Source organism: Lampetra fluviatilis, chromosome 14 (genome assembly GCF_964198595.1).
Source record: "Lampetra fluviatilis chromosome 14, kcLamFluv1.1, whole genome shotgun sequence".
Lineage (NCBI taxonomy): Eukaryota > Metazoa > Chordata > Hyperoartia > Petromyzontiformes > Petromyzontidae > Lampetra > Lampetra fluviatilis.
The window spans coordinates 6,446,263-6,470,158 of record NC_136288.1 but is presented as its reverse complement, the minus strand read 5'-3'; the positions used below and the strand labels follow the sequence as shown (position 1 = coordinate 6,470,158).

General features: G+C 42.2%; 1 protein-coding gene across 9 annotated transcripts in view; it reads right to left on the bottom strand.

Moving 5' to 3' along the window:
* LOC144935839 (adhesion G protein-coupled receptor B1-like) overlaps positions 1–23,896 on the bottom strand; it is a 136,578-nt gene that overhangs the window by 21,415 nt on the left and 91,267 nt on the right. For all 9 annotated transcript variants that reach the window (XM_078862636.1, XM_078862640.1, XM_078862642.1 and 6 more), the window contains exons 17-21: positions 21,466–21,509; positions 17,243–17,363; positions 9,658–9,761; positions 7,946–8,048; positions 5,747–5,897 (exon numbers count right to left, since the gene is read on the bottom strand). In XM_078862636.1, the coding sequence (XP_078718762.1) occupies positions 5,747–5,897; positions 7,946–8,048; positions 9,658–9,761; positions 17,243–17,363; positions 21,466–21,509 (523 nt within the window). The remainder of the gene's footprint in view (positions 1–5,746; positions 5,898–7,945; positions 8,049–9,657; positions 9,762–17,242; positions 17,364–21,465; positions 21,510–23,896) is intronic.

Here is a 23,896-nt window from a genome sequence, read left to right as displayed (position 1 = left end):
GACGTCCAGGCTCAAACATCAGAACTTGTTGGATGAAAGTGTGCAAGTCGCAGATCAGAGGAAGCATCACCAACCTTTTTGCAGCTTCTTCACACGTCAAGATGGGCTCTGCTTCTGCCAAAATGTGACCAGTTTGTTCGAGGCAATCGAAATCGCCTGTAACCAGAATGAGTGGCGCCTCTTCATTGACAGCTCATCCAGGAGCCTCAAAGCCGTGCTGTTCTATAATGGTAACAAGTACCCATCTCTTCCCCTGGCTCACTCGGCGCACCTCAAAGAGGATTACAACAGCATCAAGACCTTGCCTGACGTCTTGAAGTATGATGAGTACGGCTGGGAGGTCATCGGAGACTTCAAAATGGTGGCATTCCTGATGGGTCTCCAAGGCGGTTTTACCAAGTTTCCCTGCTATCTTTGCCTTTGGGACAGCAGGGACACCAAGGTGCACTACCACAGGTGGGACTGGCGATAGCGGACCGAGTTCTCTGTGGGGAGGAACAACGTCAAGTGGGAGCCACTGGTGGACCCCCAGAAGGTGCTGATGCCACCACTGCACATCAAATTGGGCCTTATTTTAGAGCTGTAGATAAGGAGTCAGCAGCCTTCAAGTACCTTCAAGACTTATTCCCTAAGCTGTCTGAGGCAAAGGTCAAAGCCACTGTCTTCGTCTGACCACAGATAAAGAATATCCTGAAGTGCAATTAATTCCCCACGAAGCTCACTAGGAAGGATAAAGCGGCTTGGAACAGCCTTGTCGCAGTGGTTAGTGGCTTCCTGGGCAATAACATGGTCGAAAACTACGTGGAGCTGGTTGAGAATCTGGTGAAGAACTATGGCACAATGGGCTGTAGGATGTCCCTCAAAGTCTATATCCTGGATGCTCATCTTGATAAATTCAAGGAAAACATGGGAGCGTACTCGGAGGAGCAAGGCGAGCGCTTCCACCAGGATATATTGGTCCTTTGAATGCCGCTACCAAGGACATTATAACGAGAACATGATGGGAGATTACATTTGGGGGCTGATTCGTGAAAGTGATTTACAGTATAATCGTAAATCTCGAAAAACTACTCACTTCCAAATATTTTGTTAAAATTTTTGTACTGCTTTAGTAGATTTTTTTTATATGTGAACGAAAAGACACAAATTCATCCAAAACACACAAATTCATCCACAAAAGCAAAGTTTGTGGGGAATAATATAAAATTTCTATACTTTTTAGGCATAAGCAGTTACGAAATAACACTTACTACTCATGCACAAAAAGTGTGTTACATAGTGTATTTGTATGTAATATTATGAACGGTTATCTCTGCAGAATTAATAAAATAGATTCCTCAGCATTCATAAAAAAATTATACTGTGACTAAATCTAAATGTTGATGAGAGTTATATGCCATTGCAGGCATTGGTCGGTTGCCGTGCTGCGTCCCCGTTTAATATTTGGAGCAGCGGTCAAGCTGTGAAGATAATCTCCTCCCACGGTACACAGTGTTGCAGTTCACTTGAGTTTGACATCGCTATGCTCTCCGTGAGCTGGGTACACATTCTTCAAACATTGCGCTGGACCTGGAAACATTAATAACCGACAGTGTCACAAAAGGGGACGAATTAATTTTACAAATGTCCATTTGGACATTGAGTGCTTACAAGCTTAAAGCCAAGCAATGTTCCACGGCATGACGACTACTTTTGTACACATGCCACGTACACGTGTGAGATGACAACTTTACCTACCGGAAATCTGTGAACAAGAGCTTCATAGGTCATCGGATTATTCCAGTCTCAATACAGAGTCTGACTGATTCTAATTATTGTGGCTGAAAAGCCAAGTGCCCTCTCCTATTAAATTACAACTAATGCTGCACGCACATATGCACTTAATAAACTATATATATGAATAAAATAGATCACGACGTTTCGGGCGCTTGTGTTGCGCCCGGAACGTCGTGATCTATTTTATTTTATTTTATACCTACGTGACTTTACCGAAAGAACCAAAGAGTATGGATTCCTGTAGTCACGAAAGCATAAAATCAAAATTATATATATGAAATTACCAGGTAGAGCTCACTGAGCTATACATCCCTTTTTCAGAAGAAGCTTGGTTACAAATGATAGCTCAGCGCAGTGGCTTACCATGTGAAAATTTACAGCATCAAAATACTCTACATGGATGTTTCTAAATTTGGAGGGAAAAAAGGAGACCGGGAGAAAAATCCACACTCTTGCATACTAGGCGAGGGAGACAACATCTCGCCACCGCGGCACACAGACATGGTAGGAGCTAAAAGAGATTCAAGTTTGCAGAAGGCTGTTAGTCTCGGACACGTCTGCAAATAACAGTGAAGTATATACGGCCAGTACGGCTAAATGATGAGGCAACTTCACGTTCCAGGGCTGAGTGGGGTTCTGATTAATTCACATTCAATTTACACCAGGCAATTGCTGCAAACACTGCATTAAAAAAAGCTGATAAGCTGAGCAATGTTGAAAATGTCCGTAGGCTGCAGTATCCCCCAGATAAAGTATGTTCAGCAGATGCTGTGATTGAGTGTAAAGGGGAATAATTGTTTCGGATTAAAAATAAACGCCATTAGTGGCATATTCAACTGTGGCACACATGCATATACTCACGTCATTTTCCTCAAATTGGTTTGGGGAGATTACATATTTACGATTTATATGTTGCATCACATATAGGACTATTTTTAAAAAAAGTACCGTATTAGTTTGTGAAAGCAAATAGGCATAGCAGCTTTTGTTAGAAACATACAGAAGCACGTGCATAGTTGCATGTTATTAAACGGATGACAGATATGTATGGTAAACGACGTGTTTCTTCTGTATAAATCTGACACTGTAACTAACAGGATGAGCGAACATAACAGGAGCCTTTCCTGCTGCACAAATAAAATAATATCTTGATCTTTGAGGCAAATCGATCGCCTTGAATGAAGAAGAATATGGTTTAGAGTGAGAGAAAATGTCTGAGAGATTGGTGGACTTTAGCTGTCATAACCTATGGGTAAAGCTGGCCACTACCTTCAGACTGTGGGACTTCCATCATTGGCGGAGGATCGTTTGATCATCAATATACTCACGTTGCCTTGGCTTTGTCCGTAACAATAATATATTTTTCATACGCCGGAGACATTTCAGTGGTTACATGCGATAAGTAACTTACATCACGAACATATGAATCGGCACCCCAAGTGGCAGCTGTTCCTGTGTGGCACAAAGTTACTCAGCACCTGGCTTGCAAGCAGGCATTAGTCTTCCAGTAGGGGGCGATGATTGCTGCTTCCTGTCCATTCCCTACCCTTTTTGATCTCTATCGCAGTCACTTATTCCTCAATCCTTGCACACTCCTGCCATCTAAATCATTTGAATCTGTCACAGTTTTTTTTTCTCTTTCAATTATGTCAAGCACCGTGAGTGAAGGCGCTCGATAAATATAAAATAATACAGGATACAAAGAAGCGAGCGAGCCTTGGTTGTTGATGGGGAATATCAGTGTCACCTGTATAGGAGGGAGCATTCTCCGCAGGCTGCTGTTTCAGCCACCCCCCCACCACCACCGCCAAAACCTGGCGCTACAAGGATTAGCACGTTTGACCACGTACGGTGCAAAATAAGTTCAACATACATACATAGACATGTTGAGTCAATACACATGTACAAATAAATACCGTATTATGAAATGCCATAGTAATATATTTATTTGCACTTTTAATATATGTTTGAAATCAACCTTTGTTTATTTTGTCACGGAATTTTTCTCATTTATATAACATCCAGAGAAATCTGGAGAAAGCCCATACACTCGCAGATCTCATTCCCAGGGACTTCTATGTATTTACAATGGCTAACGAATGGACTGCGTGGAAAGGGATTATTCTGTGGATAATGCACCAAAGTGTGGCCATGACCAAGTGGTTTCAGGGAGTGAGACAAAAAGTGATCCTGGGTGGGGATCACCGATTGATCAAGTGCGTTGCATTTCAAGGGGAATAGACAGCAAAAAACATCATTACCAAGGTCAAGGATATGAAAGAAGAAGCATTGATTTCTATGTCAATTCAGTCTCTATGTTCATGTCTTACATAAATGCATAAATGTATGTACACTAATCAGGGTTTAATTTAAACATGAGCTCTCTGGGCTTGAGCTCCAGAAAGTGTTTTCTTGCCAACCCCTTGTACGAGGAAGGGTAATGTCTAGGGTCTTATGATCTGGGGGCCCCAGAACATATTTAATGAAAAATTAAGCTGTGATATTAAGTATAAAGCAATTTAATGAATCGTCAGGATTTGGGGTCATGATTTAATTCAAGAATCAATTCTCCTTTGTCCAGGTTTTACTGTGTAGCTTACATAATTTATAATTTGTTGTTTAATTTATTCAAGTTGGTTTAGTCCATTAGCCGAAATGTAACATTGACAGATAATTAGCAAATATTTTGAATAAATTGTAAAATAATGAATTCTCACACAATGTTTATGCAGGTGCCATGAGCAGTGATACATATTCTCACGAAAGTGTGTGTATGTTTCTGTAATAAAACATATATATATAACGTGATTCATGATACTCCACTAAAATAATGGGGAGCAATTAAAGAGGATGCATTATTTCATGCCCAAGACTCTTGCACGTCTCCACCAACCTCAGTAGACTTTCTAAATATTATAACGCTCTCATGACACACTTCATAATACATAGTCGGCACAATTTTGCTCACAACAAATCAATGATGCGTTAGCTGAGGTCATTGATATCCCGCAGTTTTGTCGCGAGCACACACACACGTGGCTTTTCATACCACCCCACCGAATGAAATCAAGCCATGGGTGGGGGGGGGGATTGTGTCGGTCGATGTGGGGGCATACCTGTCAACCCCTTATTACAGACCAATTCAAAACTTATTGGTCACCCCGTGACCTTATAATAAATCTCAACGTTCATCCTACAAAGTCCCATCACAAAGGAGAAACAACAAAAATCTACATTTGTTTTTACTCAATTCCCCTGTATGGGTTGACAGGTTTCCGAGGGCCTCACAATTATTCTACTGGGGCCGGTCCAACTCACAGACAGCTCTTGCATCCAATCAGGTACTACTGCACAAGCCCGGGCTCATGAGATATCAGTGTGGTATCTATCAATGGATCAGCCTGTGATAACGGTAATATTAAACAATCGTCTTCACTGACCTGCTTCCGTTCCTCCCTTAAAATAACCACACACTCTTCTCCCTTGCAAATCCTACTACTCCCTGCCCCCACCCACCAAATACAACCAGGCCGACCCCAACAACTATCATCCACATGACTACCTTATCACCAGTCCAACCCCTATCACTTCCTCTACTCAAATCACTACCCCAATCCGTCACTACCCCAACCCCTATCACTACCCCAATCACTACCCCAACCCCTGTCACTACCCCAAATACTACTCATACCCCTCCTTACCCACACCTACCTGTCCTCCTTACTGTAGAGCTACACCACCACCAATTTTAATAACACCACACTTTATTTTAACCACTATCATCAAACGTACTATTTTATAATCATTGTGAGGCACCTCGGACAAAGGCGCTATATATACATATATATACATATATACACCTCGGACAAAGGCGCTATATATACATATATACATCTTTATACGGTAAGATGAAAATAACCAAGAGGCCTTTCTCAATCCACTGCTGGATGGAGGCCTGACCACACCGTACCCCAGCCGAGGCAGAGAAAGCGTTTGCGGACGATCTTGTGCCGAAGACGGCCGATGACGGCCATGTAGGACTGCCATGCCTCGGTCAGCACCCAGCAGAACGAGGCCAAGAAGAAGAAATGCAGGAGCCCGGCGATGATGGCACAGGCTACCTGTCGGAAAGGACACGCAGGGCAGCTGAGGCAGCACTTTCATCGCCCCTCTATTCTCTCCCTCGCTCATCTCTCACTCTGTCCGTGTAAGTGCTCTCTGTTCTGAGGCATGCAGCCATTTTGTGTTTTTCTTTTTTTTGGTCTTGACCTCAGCGCCACTCTGGGAGCTCAGGCATAATCTGTCTCTCTCCGTCTGTCTCAGCGTTGCACGCACTAACACGCACGCACGCATGCATGCACAACCAAGCGCACACATGAAGGACGCAGGTGCACAAGCACGCATGTGTTTGCTCACAAACACGCACATGCTTGCATGAAAAGATACGCGCATACATACATACATACAGGAAACAAACAAAACATATAAAGATCCCCTGGGTAGTCTTTCACAGACTGTTGAGACAAGTGCTACTATTGAGCAATATTAAGGCTGGCACAGCAAATGGGAGGATTATTATGGTTATCATCGCAACTGGCCACACCTTTGTTTTTCTATTGCTGAGTACCTGGTGCTAAACGCACCAGATACTCATATATATACTCATATATGAGTGAGTTGACATAGGTGGTCCCAGGACGGATTCACATATATTCACCACTGATGTTAGGCATGGTTGGGGATTGAACCCAGGTTACCAGGTTCATAGTGCATACACGCCCTTATGCACACACTCACGAGCACACACGCATGCGGCAGGCTGGCCGAGGTTATGGCAGCTGTAGATGGAAAGCCATGACTTAATTTTTACTACGCTGGGCTCACTGACGAAATAATCTGGCCAAAATAACTAAAGTCAGGGCATTCTTGTAAAGATATCGTTTGCTGTGAATGCCCGTCACAATGGGCCGTGATGCACATGATGAGACCAGCACACATTGTCTTTGCCTCTTCCAAAATGGCCAATTTCAAGAGAAAACCGTGGCCATTATGAGTGCAGCAACGGTTGAGTGCCTGAGAGGATATTTGTTGTAAATTTCCTGACGCCAAAATAATTCTTATCCTTTGGCCTGGCGAAGGAATTTTACCACATCTCCCTGCTTTTTAAGTGCAGTGTTAAACCTAAAAAACGCTTGTTTACAGGGACGCATTAAAGTTTTGTCCATATATGCAGACTCTTACACCTGCAGGCATGTTCCAGGATTTATATGTTTATAAAAAAAAAATTTCTTGCATAATGTACAATGGGCTTTAAATCCAGTACATTATCATGAACATGGCCGAGTGATGCTGCAGATTAATCACCACTCGCAAAGCTGCGAGTTCGAATCCTGTCCCTCTGGGTGTATTAAAATCAGTATCACTTTGTGGGAATTCAACAGTGGCTTTAGTGACTGGCCCCTGTCATAGGAATGTGGAATTTCTGCTGCTGACCCAGGGCCACCAACACACTGCCACGAAGCTTGTTGAAGAATGGACAGAGACATCTGTTCATTGAGAGACCTGCACACAGTATGCTGGTGGATTCGTGACCCAATTTTGTATCGTGGGTTGAAAAGAGTGAGCAAGTAGCCTCACATGCGTGTCTTTTTTGCTTTGTTTAAATTTATAAGGACACAAGGACAAAGGAACACGCATTCACAGGCACTTAGAAGAAAGTGCTGCTGGCACACAAGTGGGTGAGTGCCATGGGCGATGTCTGTAACAATTCGTTGTCTATGCTTGCAGTTGCATGTGACCATTTCACATTGAGTGTCCTAATAAGAGGTGCTTGACGATGAACAGATGCCGAAATTGATCACTGGATCACCAGAATATAATTACCAAGCCACCTACGCCTGCAATTTAAATCACAGCACGTAAATGCAATAGATTTTTTTCTGGTGTACAAGAAAGCTGACGCAATACCAAAACAAGGAGCACTCCACGTGCCCTCTAAAAGCTCATTAGCTAAAATTGATATTTGAAACACGAGGGTTTCATCGCACATTGACAGATATATTCGTGCTAATGTGCATATTGAAATGCGTTTCTAAATGCTGAAATAATACATCCGAGTTATGCACATTAAGTTATACTGTCATGCAATTAGAGATTTAGTGTTATTTACCTTGTTTTGCATCTGTGTTTGCCCCACAACAATAAGAATGTTGGAAGCAATTATGGAGAAGCAGAAATTGATCAGGATGACTGATCTATCGGACTTGATAGCCCTGGCAAAAAACAACAACATGGTAAGCATCTGTACACATTTAATTAAAACAGGCGTCGTTTTAATATTTCACAAACCGAACCCAAACAACTTGTTTTTTTCTAAATTAAACCACAGCTCAGTGTTCATTAAAAACACGAAGGCAATATTTTGAGGACAAGAATGCATGGCGTGTAATTTTTAGGCAAAATTGTCCGTGTTTTTGTTTTAATGCGCGAGTCCACATGGCCCATCTGTAGCCCACTCGGGCTGCAAATTGCAACCGTGTAGGGTAAAACCAGATGGGACTCTGGAGTAATCATTCACGTAGAAGTCCCATATAGGGTGGCAGGCTCAATACCACAGCCTGAACAAAATGAAATTACTGTATACATAACCGCTGATAATGGCCCATATCAAATATCGTGAGGGTCAGGAGAAAATCTTGGAAGGCATAATTTACCTTGAGTATTTGTGCTTTAAAAAACGAAGTATGATTACGTGTGTGCGCATGTGTGTATGCATTCATGCATATGTGTGAGTGTGTATAAATCTAAACTAGACGTAATCAAAAGGTTTTGACATTAATAAAAGTCATACAACCAGTGATATGCTTCTTCTGAAGTCACATCTGTTGTGCTAATCACATCATGGAATAGGTGCATGGCTGCCTAGGGCTGTTACAGCAAAAGTAAATCAATATGGTTGAGAGTCCGTGTACTTAAAAAAAACAATAATTTCAGGCAATTTGACTGCCTCTTTTTTATGCATGAAGAGCACGTGTGTTCATGTATATGTGCTGTATACTCTATGATGTTAACAAGTTCTTCAAAAGTGTAACATGTAGGCTTTCGTGACCAATATTATTCATAATAATGTTTTTTGGGTTAGGTCGCGTTAATTATAAATAATTAAGGTTTTTGGGTTAGATCGCGTTATTTATAAATAACGCGATCTAACCCAAAAACCTTAATTATGAATGTTCTTCAACAGCATATACCCTCTCTGTGAGAAGTTACCAGTTCTTGTTTTCTGTCTAGAGATTGGTCCCTGATATTGGAATGTGGAATGTCCACCTGACTCAGGAACTTCACTGTGAATGCGCAACATCCAGTCGTCATTTGGACATGGGTCACCAACTCTTTTGATATGGGCTTTGCCCTTCGTTTTACAACATTCGCCTGAAATGTCATGACATTTACTTATTTATTTTTGCTTCTTAACACTCGAGCAAAATTTAAGCTCGTGACATTTGAAGGGAAACGGATTTTTATTTTATTTCCTGCCACTGTCGAAATCTGCACACCCCGTGAAATAATGTGGCACATCAACGGTGGCGCTGCGGCCAGAGCTCCCGACTTGCAGTCACTTCGAGTCAATAAAAATGAATGAGACTTTGTGGGAAGCCTACATGGTCGTCATATGGAGAAACCAGTCCCCCAGCATAGGCATGTAGAATTCATACAGCTTGCCCAGAACCGACGGTGGAGAGGAGTACCACGCCCGCCTAAGCAAACATTCACTCTGACTTTTGATCAACACACCAATCCATAAAAGCCTGCTTATTCGTCCCAGTGTTTTATCGTGAGCCCTTAAAAGGCAATGCACTCGAATGTTTGAATATCGTTTACCTCCAGAATATTAAATAAACAACAATTAAGAAGGAAAGGGCCAGGGATGAGATGATGCATCCCACTGCGAGGCTGACCGAAGACATGCCGAGACGATCCGTGTTCTGTTGTGAACAAAGAGGAGAGTTGAACACCATTAGCAGACTCATAGACACTTTCTGAGCAACAAGAAAACATCCACGTTATACTTTCCATTGCACTGAAATGTAGTGGCCTTTTTAGGCAGTGCAGCATTTCTGTGGGCAAAATGGACTAACGTCTGTAATGGAATTCCTTCCCCTCATCCCCACACATCAACTACACCATAAATGTTTTATTCAGAGAACAGAATGCCTTGCAATTTCCAAAAATCAAATCGTAGTGGAACACTGGCCAATGGAGAGGAAAAGAACACAGAATAGCATGTAACATGAAATAAAGTTATCATTGCATCAATAGATTAATGTGACAGGGTGCTGAAAAGGCAAGCACTCCGTTTTGAAGGCTAAGTACAACCAATGTCACTTGAAACAATGTTACAGACAAAAAGTTCATTATTCAACTTTGTAGATTTCCTTGGCAGATAAATGGCCATCCTCTGGGACTCTGATTGCTTCTGTAAAACATAAAATGCTGTCCCACACTACAGCATTGGTTATAAAAACCGGTGTTATGTAGGTGAATTTGCCTGGGTGACAGGGCGGTTAGAGCGCTGCACCTTGCAGCAGAAGGTTGCGAGTTCTGATTGGGAAATGACTTGGCCCATCATCCACATGGGGTAGATAAAATAAATATCACTCTTTGGAAAGTCAACAGTGATTGTTCTGTGGAGAGAGTGCCTTTCACTAAATCAATGTTGAGCTTCTACCAAAGGCTTCGGGGCCACCCATGGAGGTGTGCACTACAGGGAGACGCATTGACTTTTATATGAATGAACAAACACGCATCCATTTAAAAAGGATCTATAATTTCCAATACATTTCCGTAGCGCAATAGTTATTTTTTTTACATGAATGTAATACAATGTGGGAAATGTGAATGGAAACAAAAAATGTTATCAAGGAAAGATGCAATAGGTCTCAGGACAATTTCTGCAGGAAGGTCTAGCAGGGGCTATTTGGCCAGTTCCTTTTCGTGCATTTTTTTGCTTGTGGGAGGAAACCAAATTACCCAAAGGCGGCCAATGTTGACAAGGTAAACATTTTACAGCGTGGCCATGAAGTCCCTTTGCGTGACATATTCATGCTCACCGCCGTATTCTGCCGTCGTAATTCTGGAATATTTGAATCAGGAATTCAGTGGAGAATGTGGATTAGGAGAGGATCTCATCTGATGTGGCCACCCGAAAGCCCATAACCTAACAACAACAACACGTGCAGAACTACTGTTATAGTTATGGAGCCATCCACTTGGGAGAATCTGTCAAGGAGAACTTGGGCACAAATCCAGCTGCGTGCTGAGAATAGAGCGCAGCACGTGAAGCTGTTTCGAACGGGCACATCATCTTTTTTCATGTAAAGGGACTTTGTTTTGTGGCCACCCTGTACATGCAACATTCTGCACGTTAGAGACAGCAATCGATTCAGTCCCATGTCCCTTAGACATACTTCACTGTTATGTATGTATGTCTGACATAATTAGTTCCATAGCGACAATAACAATGTACAGCCCCTTGTGCATCCACTGCTGGATGAAGGCATTACAATGCAGTGTCATGGGGATTGTTGTTTGACCATACTTCTACACCATGGTCGGTGTCTGATGGTCAATCAATCAGTATTTATTTCACGTGCCATTATTGCCCTCAATAAAGTAGGCATATGTGTAAATTTCAACAGAATGCAAACAGTATATGACGATGGAACAACAAGAATGGAGAGACCTGTCGTCATGACCTCAGCGACGAACACCGACTCACAAAATAAAGTGCAACCGCGCGCAAAATGAAGTGCAACCGCACGCAACGAATATATGGCGGACAAAATATAAGGGGATCATAATCAGTATGGTAAAGGGTGGGAGGGGGGAGCTGAGAACCGGTTCAGCTATCCATCTAAATGTAAAACTCTGTTTTGTCTGTTGTCCTTCCCTTGCACCTCCGATTAGCACAGATGGCTACGTACAGTGCGAAAGAAGTTCAACATACACACACATGCATACGCTAGCCATGGTAATGATTCGAACAATGAGTCCATAGCAACTGCTATGACCACCGCTTCACTTCATGAGGTGCAGTTCGGTTGATTATTGAAAATAAAAGCTATTTTTTTTATTTTGCCCAGTTTTTTTCCTCAGAGATACAACAATGCTCGACCTTCAAAAAACGTTGCACCATTGTACTGAGCAGAATGTTGTTGAAAATACAGCATCACGCAGGACGCAATGCTCACGTATCGTTTAACAATTCACACTGTGAGATAGAAGCCGCATCTGCCAATGTCAACGTGTATTGTCCCACGGAACGGAAATTCCTATCTCATTGGGTGCCATGCCTCATGTGTTTTTTTGCATACTATTCACCGCACAATTGCTATGCCAATTATTTTGGAACGAGTGAATGCGCTAATGCAGAGATGACAGCCTCAGAGATTGTATGAGAATGCATTACTCGTGAACACCTATTGGGCCAACAAAGCACACAATGTGTAGGTCAGGTTTGGTCAGCAATACATATTTATATAGTATATATACATGTATATGTCTGAATGCCTTTTTCCTCCCCAGTGCAAATGGATGTCAAACTGCCCAGGACCAGTTCAAATAGATGCCGCTGTTACTGGCCATGAGTGGTGATCTAACTCGGGTCGCCGGGTTCTTAGCGCAGTGCACTAACCACTGCGCCACTGCTCCCCACACATACAGATAAATAGATACAGTTAAACATAGATAACAATGAAATGCGATCCTCACATTGGTAATTCACACTGAAACACAATGATGCAGTGGTGATAATGGCTGCCTTAGGTTCAAGTGGCTTCATATGGTGTTCCTGATGAAACTTCATGGCCTGCACTTTAATAGGTACTTTGGCACTTTAACACTTTGTCAAGAAATTACCTCCTGCTATTCTACGCTGGTAATTACAATGTGCGAATAATCTGAGGCAACTAAACTCACCTGTTGCAAATCATATTTGAAATTCCTCAGTGCAACCATTTTATACCCCAATTCCTTTAAATGTGGATCACGTCATTGAAAAATCTGCGATCACACATTCCATTGGTGCATTAACGGGAGGGCTATGTCTCAATGCATCACAATGGACTTTCATTTATATGTGATTTTCAGTAAATACCATCACTGGAGAATTAAAAAAACATATTTACACGTGCCATGTCTGATTATATTAAATGGTTGGCATGATTGGCTAAAAATAACTCTAGACTAACAGCACATCATATCCTTGCCTGTACTTAATCAAGTTATCTCTGCAAGCAGGTGCGTATTATGTTGCGTCTGACTCGGTACACAATGAGTACCTTTTGCACGTTCGTGAATTATAATTTGACAACTAAATCACCGGTCGCGTGGTACACCCACTGCTGGGTCAGTTTGCAAGGCCTCCCCGGTTCGATTTCTGCGGCAGTAATGTCTTCCCAGTCACATCGCGGTGCCTTGCTGTCAAGCTGATGATAAATATCCTGTGATGCCATTCTGAAGGAGAAGACCATTCTAATGCTGCAGTAATATAGCAAAATAAATCCATGTTTAATTTATTTATCATTATCAGCAGCAGCAGCAGCAGCCATGATCAACTCACTGCGAGAAGAAAGCCTCCGCAAACCGTCGCCATCTCTCATTAACCTGCGATGGGACAATTCACCCAGCACCTAAACACAAGCTAATTTAATCACTCCATCTCCTCGGTTGGTGGCCCTCTAAGATGCATCCCGTACCTTGGCTGTCACTCCATCACTATTCTTGACCATCGGCCAACCTCAAAAATAGCGAATTTGATAAATTACTGACAAAACAATGGGCATGCGTAATTTATTCCTGTTATTTGCCTTCATCAAGATTTCATTACAAACAAGTTAATGACTGGCACCATAATCTATATAAAAAAGAAATTGGCTTTAAATAGGATTTTTTTTCATGTAGAAGATTATTTTAATGGCCATATACCATGGTTAACAGTGTAAATTGAGTCATTGAGTCACTGACTGATATAAATTTAGAAAGCCTCAATCAGTAATTGATGTTAACATCGTAGCCATATGGTCAGCTTACAGACACCATGAAGGTCATTTCCCAGCTATGGCTATCTCAAACCACCGCTGAGTGGGAATTTACTTCAACACTCATAATCAGTGCTTAATTTCAGCCGAACAGTCCAGAATACTGTTCTGGAAATTCCTTTGGCACACCTCATCCACTTTACATTATTGTGTGATTTTTACCTGTTCATAGGAATGTAATAAAATAGGGTACGCAAATATAGAATAATTAGGTATCAGCATACCTTTTGGTCTAACAGTAGTGGTAGTACCCTATGCCAAAAATACCTACTCCAATCCAGTCTCGATTTGTTTGGATAATATTGAGTGGGAAATTAAACCCGAATGACAATCGTCCTTAATGTATTCCTTCGAAGTTTGAAAGCTTTCGGAAAAGTCCTACATTTGCTTGTTTGGCCAACGCTATGGCCGAGTTTTGTTTCAAATTGGACAGAAACAGAGTCAAGGGGAGCCTTCTTCCTGTGACCGGCTGGGTTAAACGAACTTCAAATCTTATCCATAATAGAGGTTTTTGGGTTAGATTGCGTAAATAGATAAATGTGTCGTTAAAACCCGCCACCACTCGACACAGCCAACTAGTAAGGGTTATCACGTAAACAGAACGTGCCAATTGGTCACTAGTACAGCACACCGGTTTGTCGGAGAGCCAAGCCACAACATTTACCATAGGAGTACGACGTTTCGCCAGTAATTACAACTAGCTTCATCAGGCGACAGCCAGATCTGTGGAGAAGTCTTACTGTCTCGTTCCTTATATAGAGGCGTAGATGTGTTGTGTCAAATTTTATGTGGACATTATCTCATGCCATAGGAATGTGGAGTTTTTTTTTCACACCACACGCTCAAGTCCACCAATGGAGATGAGCCCCTCCTATTTGGGTCTGGATATAATTCTACTCGAAGCTAAATATTGAAACGTGTACAAACCCTGTCTATTACACAATGGTTAGGTTATCAGTAGCGCTTAGAATGACTCACCCCAATTCGATAACCAATTTGATTAACTTCCAGCTTTCAAAGTTGTCATTTGATTCAAGAATCGATTCTTCTTTATTACGATTTGATGAATGTTAGGGCCTCTAGTGGCTGCATGATATATAAATAAAACTATTCTTATACACACAATTCCACGCATATATTGGGAGCATTTGAATCAATATAATTGATTGATACATTGTCCTACCCCTGCTTATCAGCTGGGTATGCTAAATGTGTGTGGGTGAACAAGAAACACTATCGCCACTAAGAAATCATTCCTCTTGCCATTCAAATGTCTACATGCGGACATCACAGGTTGGTGTGCTCCAACTGCATGCACTATTGCTGACAATGGTGTCGCCTCCAGTGGATGATGCATTACCCTCCTGGCCATAAACAAATTCGGTTCTGCCTGTGCTCCAATTCCCAAGGATGACCGCATTTATTAAAACAATGTCAACGTTGATAATTAAAATGCGCAGGGAAGTGCATATTGCATACGCGATGGCAATTTGAGGCAGACGTTTGGTCATGTGTCTAATTAGGGAGAAAAGAGAGTCGCGCAAAAAATGACGTTCTCTTCTCTGAGCATCGAGAAAACAAATGAAAGTCAGTGGGAAAGGTTAAGGGCATTCAATCAGAATTTCAGAAGAGGCCAAGTAAAAAAAATTGAGTTTCTCGAGGGGGGGGGGGGATTGGAAGCGAAGAATTGGATGACAAAATGATTGTGCGAGTGCACACGGACAAAATCTGCGCATGTACACATCACGCATAGGCAATTGTCACACGCCACAATACACAGAGGTTATAGGTGTAAATGGGTGGGCAAATGAATGTGTCCATTTGAATTAGTGTAACTGCTTCCACGTGCAGGATATGGCATTCTTTATCATTGCCCCACACCCCCATTTCCTTTTTTTGGGGGGTCTAATTACGCCATGCATCTGCCTATTAAACGGCGCACAGATTGGAAATTAACGAGCCACGTTGCTACTATCACTTGCACGGTTCAGAGGACGTGGGAACACGTCGCATAATTGAAGCAGAATGCGCATCATAGCCACATTCAAAGCAGCTCTCCTTGTAACCAAGTGTTGCTTGAGTAAACCCAAACCCCCCCCCCTCAAAAAAAAACCAGGTCAGAAAATCATTACTTTAAATGCATTTAACTTCGGACGTGTTGTCAGTCAGACTATGAGTTGCGTGGCATACACAATTCCACATCTGATTTACACGGAGCTCACTTGAAACCGTGTCAGTATGTATTGCATTGTCCTGGCGAGAGGAGGATGGGCGCAGGAATTATAAATGAGAGAGCGAAAAAGGGGGGGGGGGGATTCAATTTCCCTTTTCGAGTGTCAATAATCGCGCATGACAATAGAGGCTGCACGGTCGCTTCCGTCAAAATAATTAGCCGCGCGGCTCGCATCCCAATCTGTGCCACAACCAACGGCATCGGGCAGCCTTTGTTTTATTAAACCGATGCACATGTTGTCACCGGGGGTAATTAAGGCCACGGCCGAAGCCTTTGCAAGCTATGCTTCAAATCAAAGCGGGGATGCGAGTAAAAGTAAAACAAATCGTGATGAATTGTGCCGTTCGCAAATCAAAATACAACTGCGAGCAAGCCAGCCGATGTCACTCGCTCCGCGCGAGAGTGGCCGGCACGAGATTTTTCCACAGCAGCGATACGCTTCGTCGCAGATGTGGTCAGTGCAGCTGCACGGCCAACACCGTCAATCAATCCCGTTGCATGTGTGTTTTTTTTAATAGCACTAATAATCGCAGTTGTATCTTGTGATGGTTGTGTCGGTTTCCATCATTCACCGTGACCAGGCACACATTCGGCTGACATGTACAGATTGATCATGTTTGCATTCACATGGACGCAGATACATTTATATCATGTGCGCGTGAATACATGAATTCCATGAGTGCGAGAAAATTAAACCAGCGTCTTAACGCACGATATATACTCAAAGAACCCTTCAAACACTACCAATTATAATATAAAGCAAACACAACACTGACACACATATGCACATTCATTTGTCATGCATGTATAGTTACGTACACTGCATTGTGCAAAAACCAGCAACAACAACAACAGCTGAAAATAACATACGCGAATAAACAAACTCATTAACTGTCGCGTCCGTCCTGCAAGCAGAGCCCACCCACGGTTTGACAAGCGCGGGGCATTTAGGCTTCTTTTTTTAAATGCGCTCAGCTGGAAGTGGACGAAGAAGAGCGCGCTCGGTGAAGAACGGCACGGGGGGGGGAAGGCGCACATGGAATACGAGCGAGGAAGTGCTGAGAGCTGGCGGTGGTGTTGTGGGTAGCGACAGGGTGCGCGGATGCGCATCGACGAGGAGGCGCGCGGCACGTACCTGCTCGTCGGAGAGCGGCGCTAAAATGGCGAAAGCGGAGGCGCGTTCGCACAGGCAGCGCGTGTGAGCTGCGTCGCTGATCGCGGCTCGGCAGCCCCTCTCGCTCCAGCTCCCCTCGCCGCTGCCGCCCCGCATAGAACGGGAGGCGGTGGGAGGAAAGTGGTGGTGGTGGTGGGGGTGACGCGGTGGGACCAGGAGGGGGATGGAGAGTCGGAGGGTGGGTGGGAGGAGGGGGGTCCAGTCACGATGGGGTGAGAAAGATGGGAGGGAGAAGATGGGATGGGATGGGGTGGCAGGAGGGGGCAGATGAGATGTGAGATGTGGAGTGGGTTGGTGTGTGGTGGAAGGTGAATGGAAGTTTAAAGCAGGAGAGGGTTGGCGGTTGTTGGAGAGATGGGGGGCATTGGGGTGAGTTGGGTGAGTGGGGATGGTGGGATGTGGGCGCACAGACAGCCCGGATGTGAACGTACAACGTAGATTTATTACTCGGCAGGGGCAGTAGCGACGTGTCAATTTTTTCTCCAATTTTAATATCGAGTTGTACAGTATCCGTGTATATCTTAATTTGGAGCTTTCGTGACTGCAGGAATTATTATCACGTCTAAAAATAAAATAATAAATTAAATTTTAATTTATTATTTTATTTTTAGACGTGACTTAACCGAAATAACCAAATAATAATCCGTGTATATGTATTTCATGTTGTAGTGTGTATAGAAAATGAGATATATCATATGTACTTGGGATTCATCCATATGCAAGTGGCGCGGATGTGTAGGTATGTGTGCAGATGGAAGCAGTTGTGTATTGGTTCGCGCACTGCACATCGATCCCAGCCACCCGGGTTTAATTCCTGGCAATGTACAATATCAGTGGAAAGTCGTTTCTAAATCTGTCCTTGACTTCTCCAAGGTCAACTCAGCCCTAAATAGTATTTGGTGTGTACACATCAGCACTGGGGAAACACAGATGGCTACATCACTTTGTTGTGTGTTGTGTCACCCGTAATAAGCACTCCCTAAGAATGCTTGCCACTTCAGTATTTTGGGCTAACTGGAGAGACTTTGTCTTTTGTTGTTGTTTGTATATCTATGCACGCTTGCAAAATAATGCAATGATAGAAATGCATCATTGCGTGTGGTTGCAGATGCATGCACACTTTTCACGAAATGTTCCAAGGACATTTTCTTTTTCAATAATTCAGCTCGTCGAATACAAACAGATGACTAGATGTAATGGGGGGGAAAAAACAACAAACCAGATAAAAAAAAATTGGCTGCAAATATTGACAATTTATTATTATCTATTTGTTTTAATGAATTATTTTTTTTTGTAAATTATGTTTTCTTTGTTTGTATCGAGTATTCATCCATCTATGGAGGCTCGATGCATTAGCATACATGGATATTCCTAGGAGATGCGACCTATAAAACGCTAGACAGAACATTCTATACTCATCTAAACATCATCCTGCAAATGCTGTCACATTGCCCGTGGCTATACCGATGTGTACTGTTGGGTATTTGACCTGAACAGCACATATTCGCTGCTCTAACACACAAGTCATCGTGGCCGAATGTGCTTGATCGAGTATGATTGTGTGCACAAATGTATGCAAATATAAACAAAATAAAATAATTATCACCGAGTCATATTAACATACATGTTTTTTTTACTACACTAAAGATAATTAATATAAGCATCTTGACGAGTAACAACATTTACAATGTGCCCGTCGCACATTCCCCATTTTACACAAGATTTAAAATGTTTTCTTCAAGGCATTGACCTACACAGCTTGGCAGCACGCTGTTAGAATAAGAGCTACGGCGCAGAACTGTGCTTAATGAAGCATGGCAGCAGTGATAACTGTGGCTCTCTGGGGACCAGCTTCTTGATACCACACCTTCCTAACGCGGTTTGACTTGCCCCGATAGTCGATTCCTGATCTGGCCGCCGACGTTGAGAACGACACGCACGATTCAATCGCGAAATGCTCAACATGCATACTAATTCCTTTGCAGAGGGCATTATTCGGCATGCGCCGTAAAGCCGTCACTGCCATCGATGGCTTTTGCGAGCAGGGATGGAAAGCCATTTCCGTACCCTAGTTTTCTTTTTATACGCGTGCCTTTCGCGCAGTTAGAGCAGCAGACACACGAGGGGGCATTGTTAATTAAATAACTACACATGTATGTCGATGTGATGCGAGTGGACGTCAGCCCACGTATCCACAGAGCCATGTGACAGCATCCTGAGTGCATTCGCTGGGATGATATGCGAGTTTTAACCATTGCGCGAGGGAGGACGGTTCTGATTCGGGCGGCTTTTTGTTGTTGTTTTACCACCCACCACATCTGTACCACGATCGCAGCCGCATATTGACCACCTTTAACCCTGCCCCTGGGTAGACATTCACGAGGGCCGTGCCCTACAGTATGTCACTTTGTTTTGACGCAAAGGCTTCCCCTGCAGCCGGTTCATCGCGTTAATCTGCCGACAGGGTATTGACCGATCGCACTCCCTTTAGGGAGATTTACACATTTTACAAACACGGCACATTAGCATTTGCTACTGACAGAAAAACGCATCTGTATTGGCCGTGCTTGTCAATGCTGCTCTAATTTGTAGTTTTTTGGTTATCGTCATTATTATTTTATTTATTGACTTGGATTTGAATTTATATAGCTTGAGATCTGTTTCCCACAGCATATGCAATGCATTGCACAAATATATATAGCCTAAAGTGAAACTGATACTTCACCCAAATGAGCAATGAGGCAGTGCTCATCTATATTGGTGGCTCTTAGCTGGTGGTTTAGTTTCCACTTTCTCATGACTGGGTCAGTAGTGTCCATAGGATGACCACTGCTGACTTCCCACAAAGTGGTAATAATTTCATTGACCCTGGATAAACGATGACCAGGATTTTGACTGATTATTTGTAAAAGTCCATGATTATATTAAATGTCCTCCACTTAATATAACCATTGACTTTTACAAATAATTAGCAGAGTGAACAAGACTGGACTTCACAACAATGCTCATCTTTACATCCATGCCGGATCCATTTGTCTATTTAATGGTGTTCCAACAAAACCCATGTCAGTTAAGTGAAGCCGTCGGTATGGACACGTGTGACTATATGGTACAGTGGTTAGTGCACTGCAGTGTAATTCGTAGTGACGTGAGTTGTATTCAGTGGCAAGTCGTTTTTGCAGTTAAAATTGGTCTCAAAAGGTATATTAAACTTTTAATGACCACCTGGTGCGATATATAAACATCGCCCCTAGGGAGACAAAGGCGGCCGGGCACGATGCTGGCCACCCGCTCCCTCGTGTGCCATGCTGGCCTTCATAGGTGCTCGCGAACAGCACTTGCCCAATCTTCTGTTTAAGCAACACGGGGGATATTTTTTTATTGTCTTTTTGCATGTATGCACTGCATTACACCAGTGACAATTATCCGAACCAGTCCTGGTCTTCTCCTAGGTTGATTCATCATCAAATGAGTACCTGGTGTGGTGTGTAAACATCGCCACTAGGGAGAAAAAGTGGCCAGGCGTGGTGATACCCACACTCCCCCTCGTGTACTGTGCCGGCCTTCATAGGTGCTCGCTAACCACACTTGTCCCAACAATCTGTTGATGTTATAGGGGTAACCTTTTCATTTTCTTATGCATGCATACATATATGATTCTATAATTCAAAAGTAAAATGTTTAAAAGCGTCATTCAAATGTACCAATGATTGTTGTGATAAAGACTGTTTTAGTTTTCCTAATTATATCCTTATTTTGATTTCGCAGTAAGCAGACGTGATTAGTTTTACTTTCAAAGCTTATATGAAATGCATTAAAAGTAATTGGCTGTCCAGGATATGCTGGTGCTGATTCGCTTGCCTTCATTTTAAAGCCAAGGATGACAGTTTGATCTATGGGTCTACCACAAGTGCTGGCCGATGAAGTCCAAAAGTGACTTAATTGCCTCATTTAAAGATCATATCGTCTCAAAATGCATATCCGTAATTACTTAAATATCTTTTTCCAGAAATAAAGCACAACAATCTTAAAATAAACAGGTTTTTATCCCCTTGACGGCTACACTCTGGAAAGTTCCGAATTACACGTGTAAGTGGTGCAACTTCCCAAATTGGTCACTCGGTACCGTGGTGTAAATCATTCAAAATCATGGGTTGTTTGCAGGTGCTCGCGTTCGCACTTACTTTTTTGTACTGTTCCAAATTACGCAAAACGAATTGGACGTCACCTGTGAACAATACAGAATGTGCCCGGGTGTCAGTCAAGTTATTTACATACAAAACCGCAGCAATATCCCTTCGTGTCTCAGAGCAATATTTTAATAAGGGTAGCCTTAGCATCCTCTGGACAAAATGTATTCTGCCATAGTCGCGTGGAATGTCTAACGTTAGCTCACGGTGTTTTTGGGGTTGTTTGAGCATGTAGCCAATGTGTCGTGATTTAAAATAAAATGTAAGTCATATTTTCATTACAATGATGTGTTTATTCAAACAATGTAAGAGCCTGATAAGGATTCAAAGTCCCATTAAAAAATGAGCATAGAGAAGAGATGAACAATGAGGTTGCTGAACAAAAACAATGATTGAGGGACACAATTATACGCAACTAAGTTTTGCGAGTAAACCGGAATCATGAATCATCACAAATTGAAATGCATTAAAGAGGTATGCCATAAATCTTAGTTTTTAAATACACAATGACCAGTCATGTGTGCAATTATGTGGACAACATTATTATTAAAACAGATGGCAGACAGTGATTGCTAGCAGAAGGGGAAAGGCGATATATAGAGAATTTGGCTTTGTTATATCTGCATGAAATGGCACAAACCACGAGATAACTCACACATGCATAATGTTACGTGATTATTGCTCTGGTTGTGCTCATCATATATATTAAAACACTGATATAATACTACAGAAAGTCAAGATAATAATTATAATACATAGCTTATGTGCAGAGCCTAAACATATATACTTTGTGCTCATATATTCAAGTTTAGGATTTTACTATTAAAAACAACATGTATTTGAGGCCAGAAAATGGAATCCATGTATGAATATTTAAAATCTAACACTCTCCGTAATGATGATAACATCACAACAGAAAAGGCTGGACAATGCTGAGAGCATTGTACATGTACTAAGGTAATCCCATGACGTGACTGCAAGGCATGATGGGAGCTGTGCCTTCTTGCTGTTTGTGAGGACACATTTTCGTGTTGTTATATCTGCATCTGAATGTTTCTATTCTTTGTTCATGATGTGCATAGACTTCTCCTGCTATGGTATTTGAAATGTACAGAAAATTAGATGACTGCTAACAAATCGTTTGACAAAGGATACAATTCTACTTTTTGTACTAAATTATGAAAAAAAAACGCATAGGACCAACAATTTCCCAAGACTCACAATCAGTTGTGCAATGTACCCTTGTGTTAAACCTCCAAAGGCAGATGTTCAAATGAGCTGCACCAACACTGTTAACTGGGACCTTTTTGCCAGTATCAAGGTATGAAAAAATAAGAATAGGTTTGACCCTTTCTGGCATTAAAACAGGTGTTCAGGTGTTCAAACACTAAATATAAACCTTTTTCAAGTAATCAATTCTGCATTAACCACACGTACTTGTGGTCAACATGCAAACAAACCTACTCTGAGACTATATTTTTACCTTTGAAACTGATTACCAGAGACAGCCTTCTTTAGGGCCTAGTTTTATTGCCAGAAAGGGTAAAATCGATTCTTATTTTTTCATACTGTTAGCTGATCTCATGTATACTCGCTCTGCCCATTGCCAATAGGAGTTTATATATGTATAAATTATCGTCATGTCCCATAGTATAATGTGCAGTCTCAAACCCGTATTAACTCTGTGTCTTTGGGCTCTCTATTTATGTGCGATGAAGAATTGTTCAAAAATGTCACCTGTTATATGAAAAATTTATAAGGCAGTTTTTGTGACAAATGTGTTAAGTTTTTTTGCTGATGAGACTGCCTCGTCATACCATAGGAATTTCAGATAGTTTTTTTGGGAGAGGAAAAACATTGTCGCTGCTATTCTAGGGACAGAGTTTTCATTGAGATGTGGAAGTAAATAAGTAGAAATCCGTCGACTTAAAAACTCTACTAAATTAAGTCTATGAGACTTGTTTTACTAAGTCCCTGCTTGTGTAAGGGTAATCCTATTTGAGTATTTTAATCTGTGTGTATGAGCTGGCACTTACTATAAACTGAAATAACGTTGAATTTACGGATGATAGTCTTGAAGCTTATGAAGAAATCACCCGGAATGTGCCCAATGTTTGTCTGATCTCCAAAGATACGCACGTTTGAGATTGTAAAGTGCATGTATGGATGCCCATCAGGCACACAAGTGTTGTCATCTGGCTGTGGGGCTATGTGGTGGGAAGTGTACCAACATTCGTTGTTGTACTGCACTTGTATGCTTGCATACAGGGTCATCTAGGGTTGAGGTGTGGTGGGGGGGCAAAAGAGGCAGTGTGTCCAGGACTTACAAAAAGCAGAAACCTACACCGGGCCTGTTTTTATTGTTGCTATTGAATATGTGAGCCCCCATTTAGCATTCTGCCCCAGGCCTCTAGGAAGGTCCGAG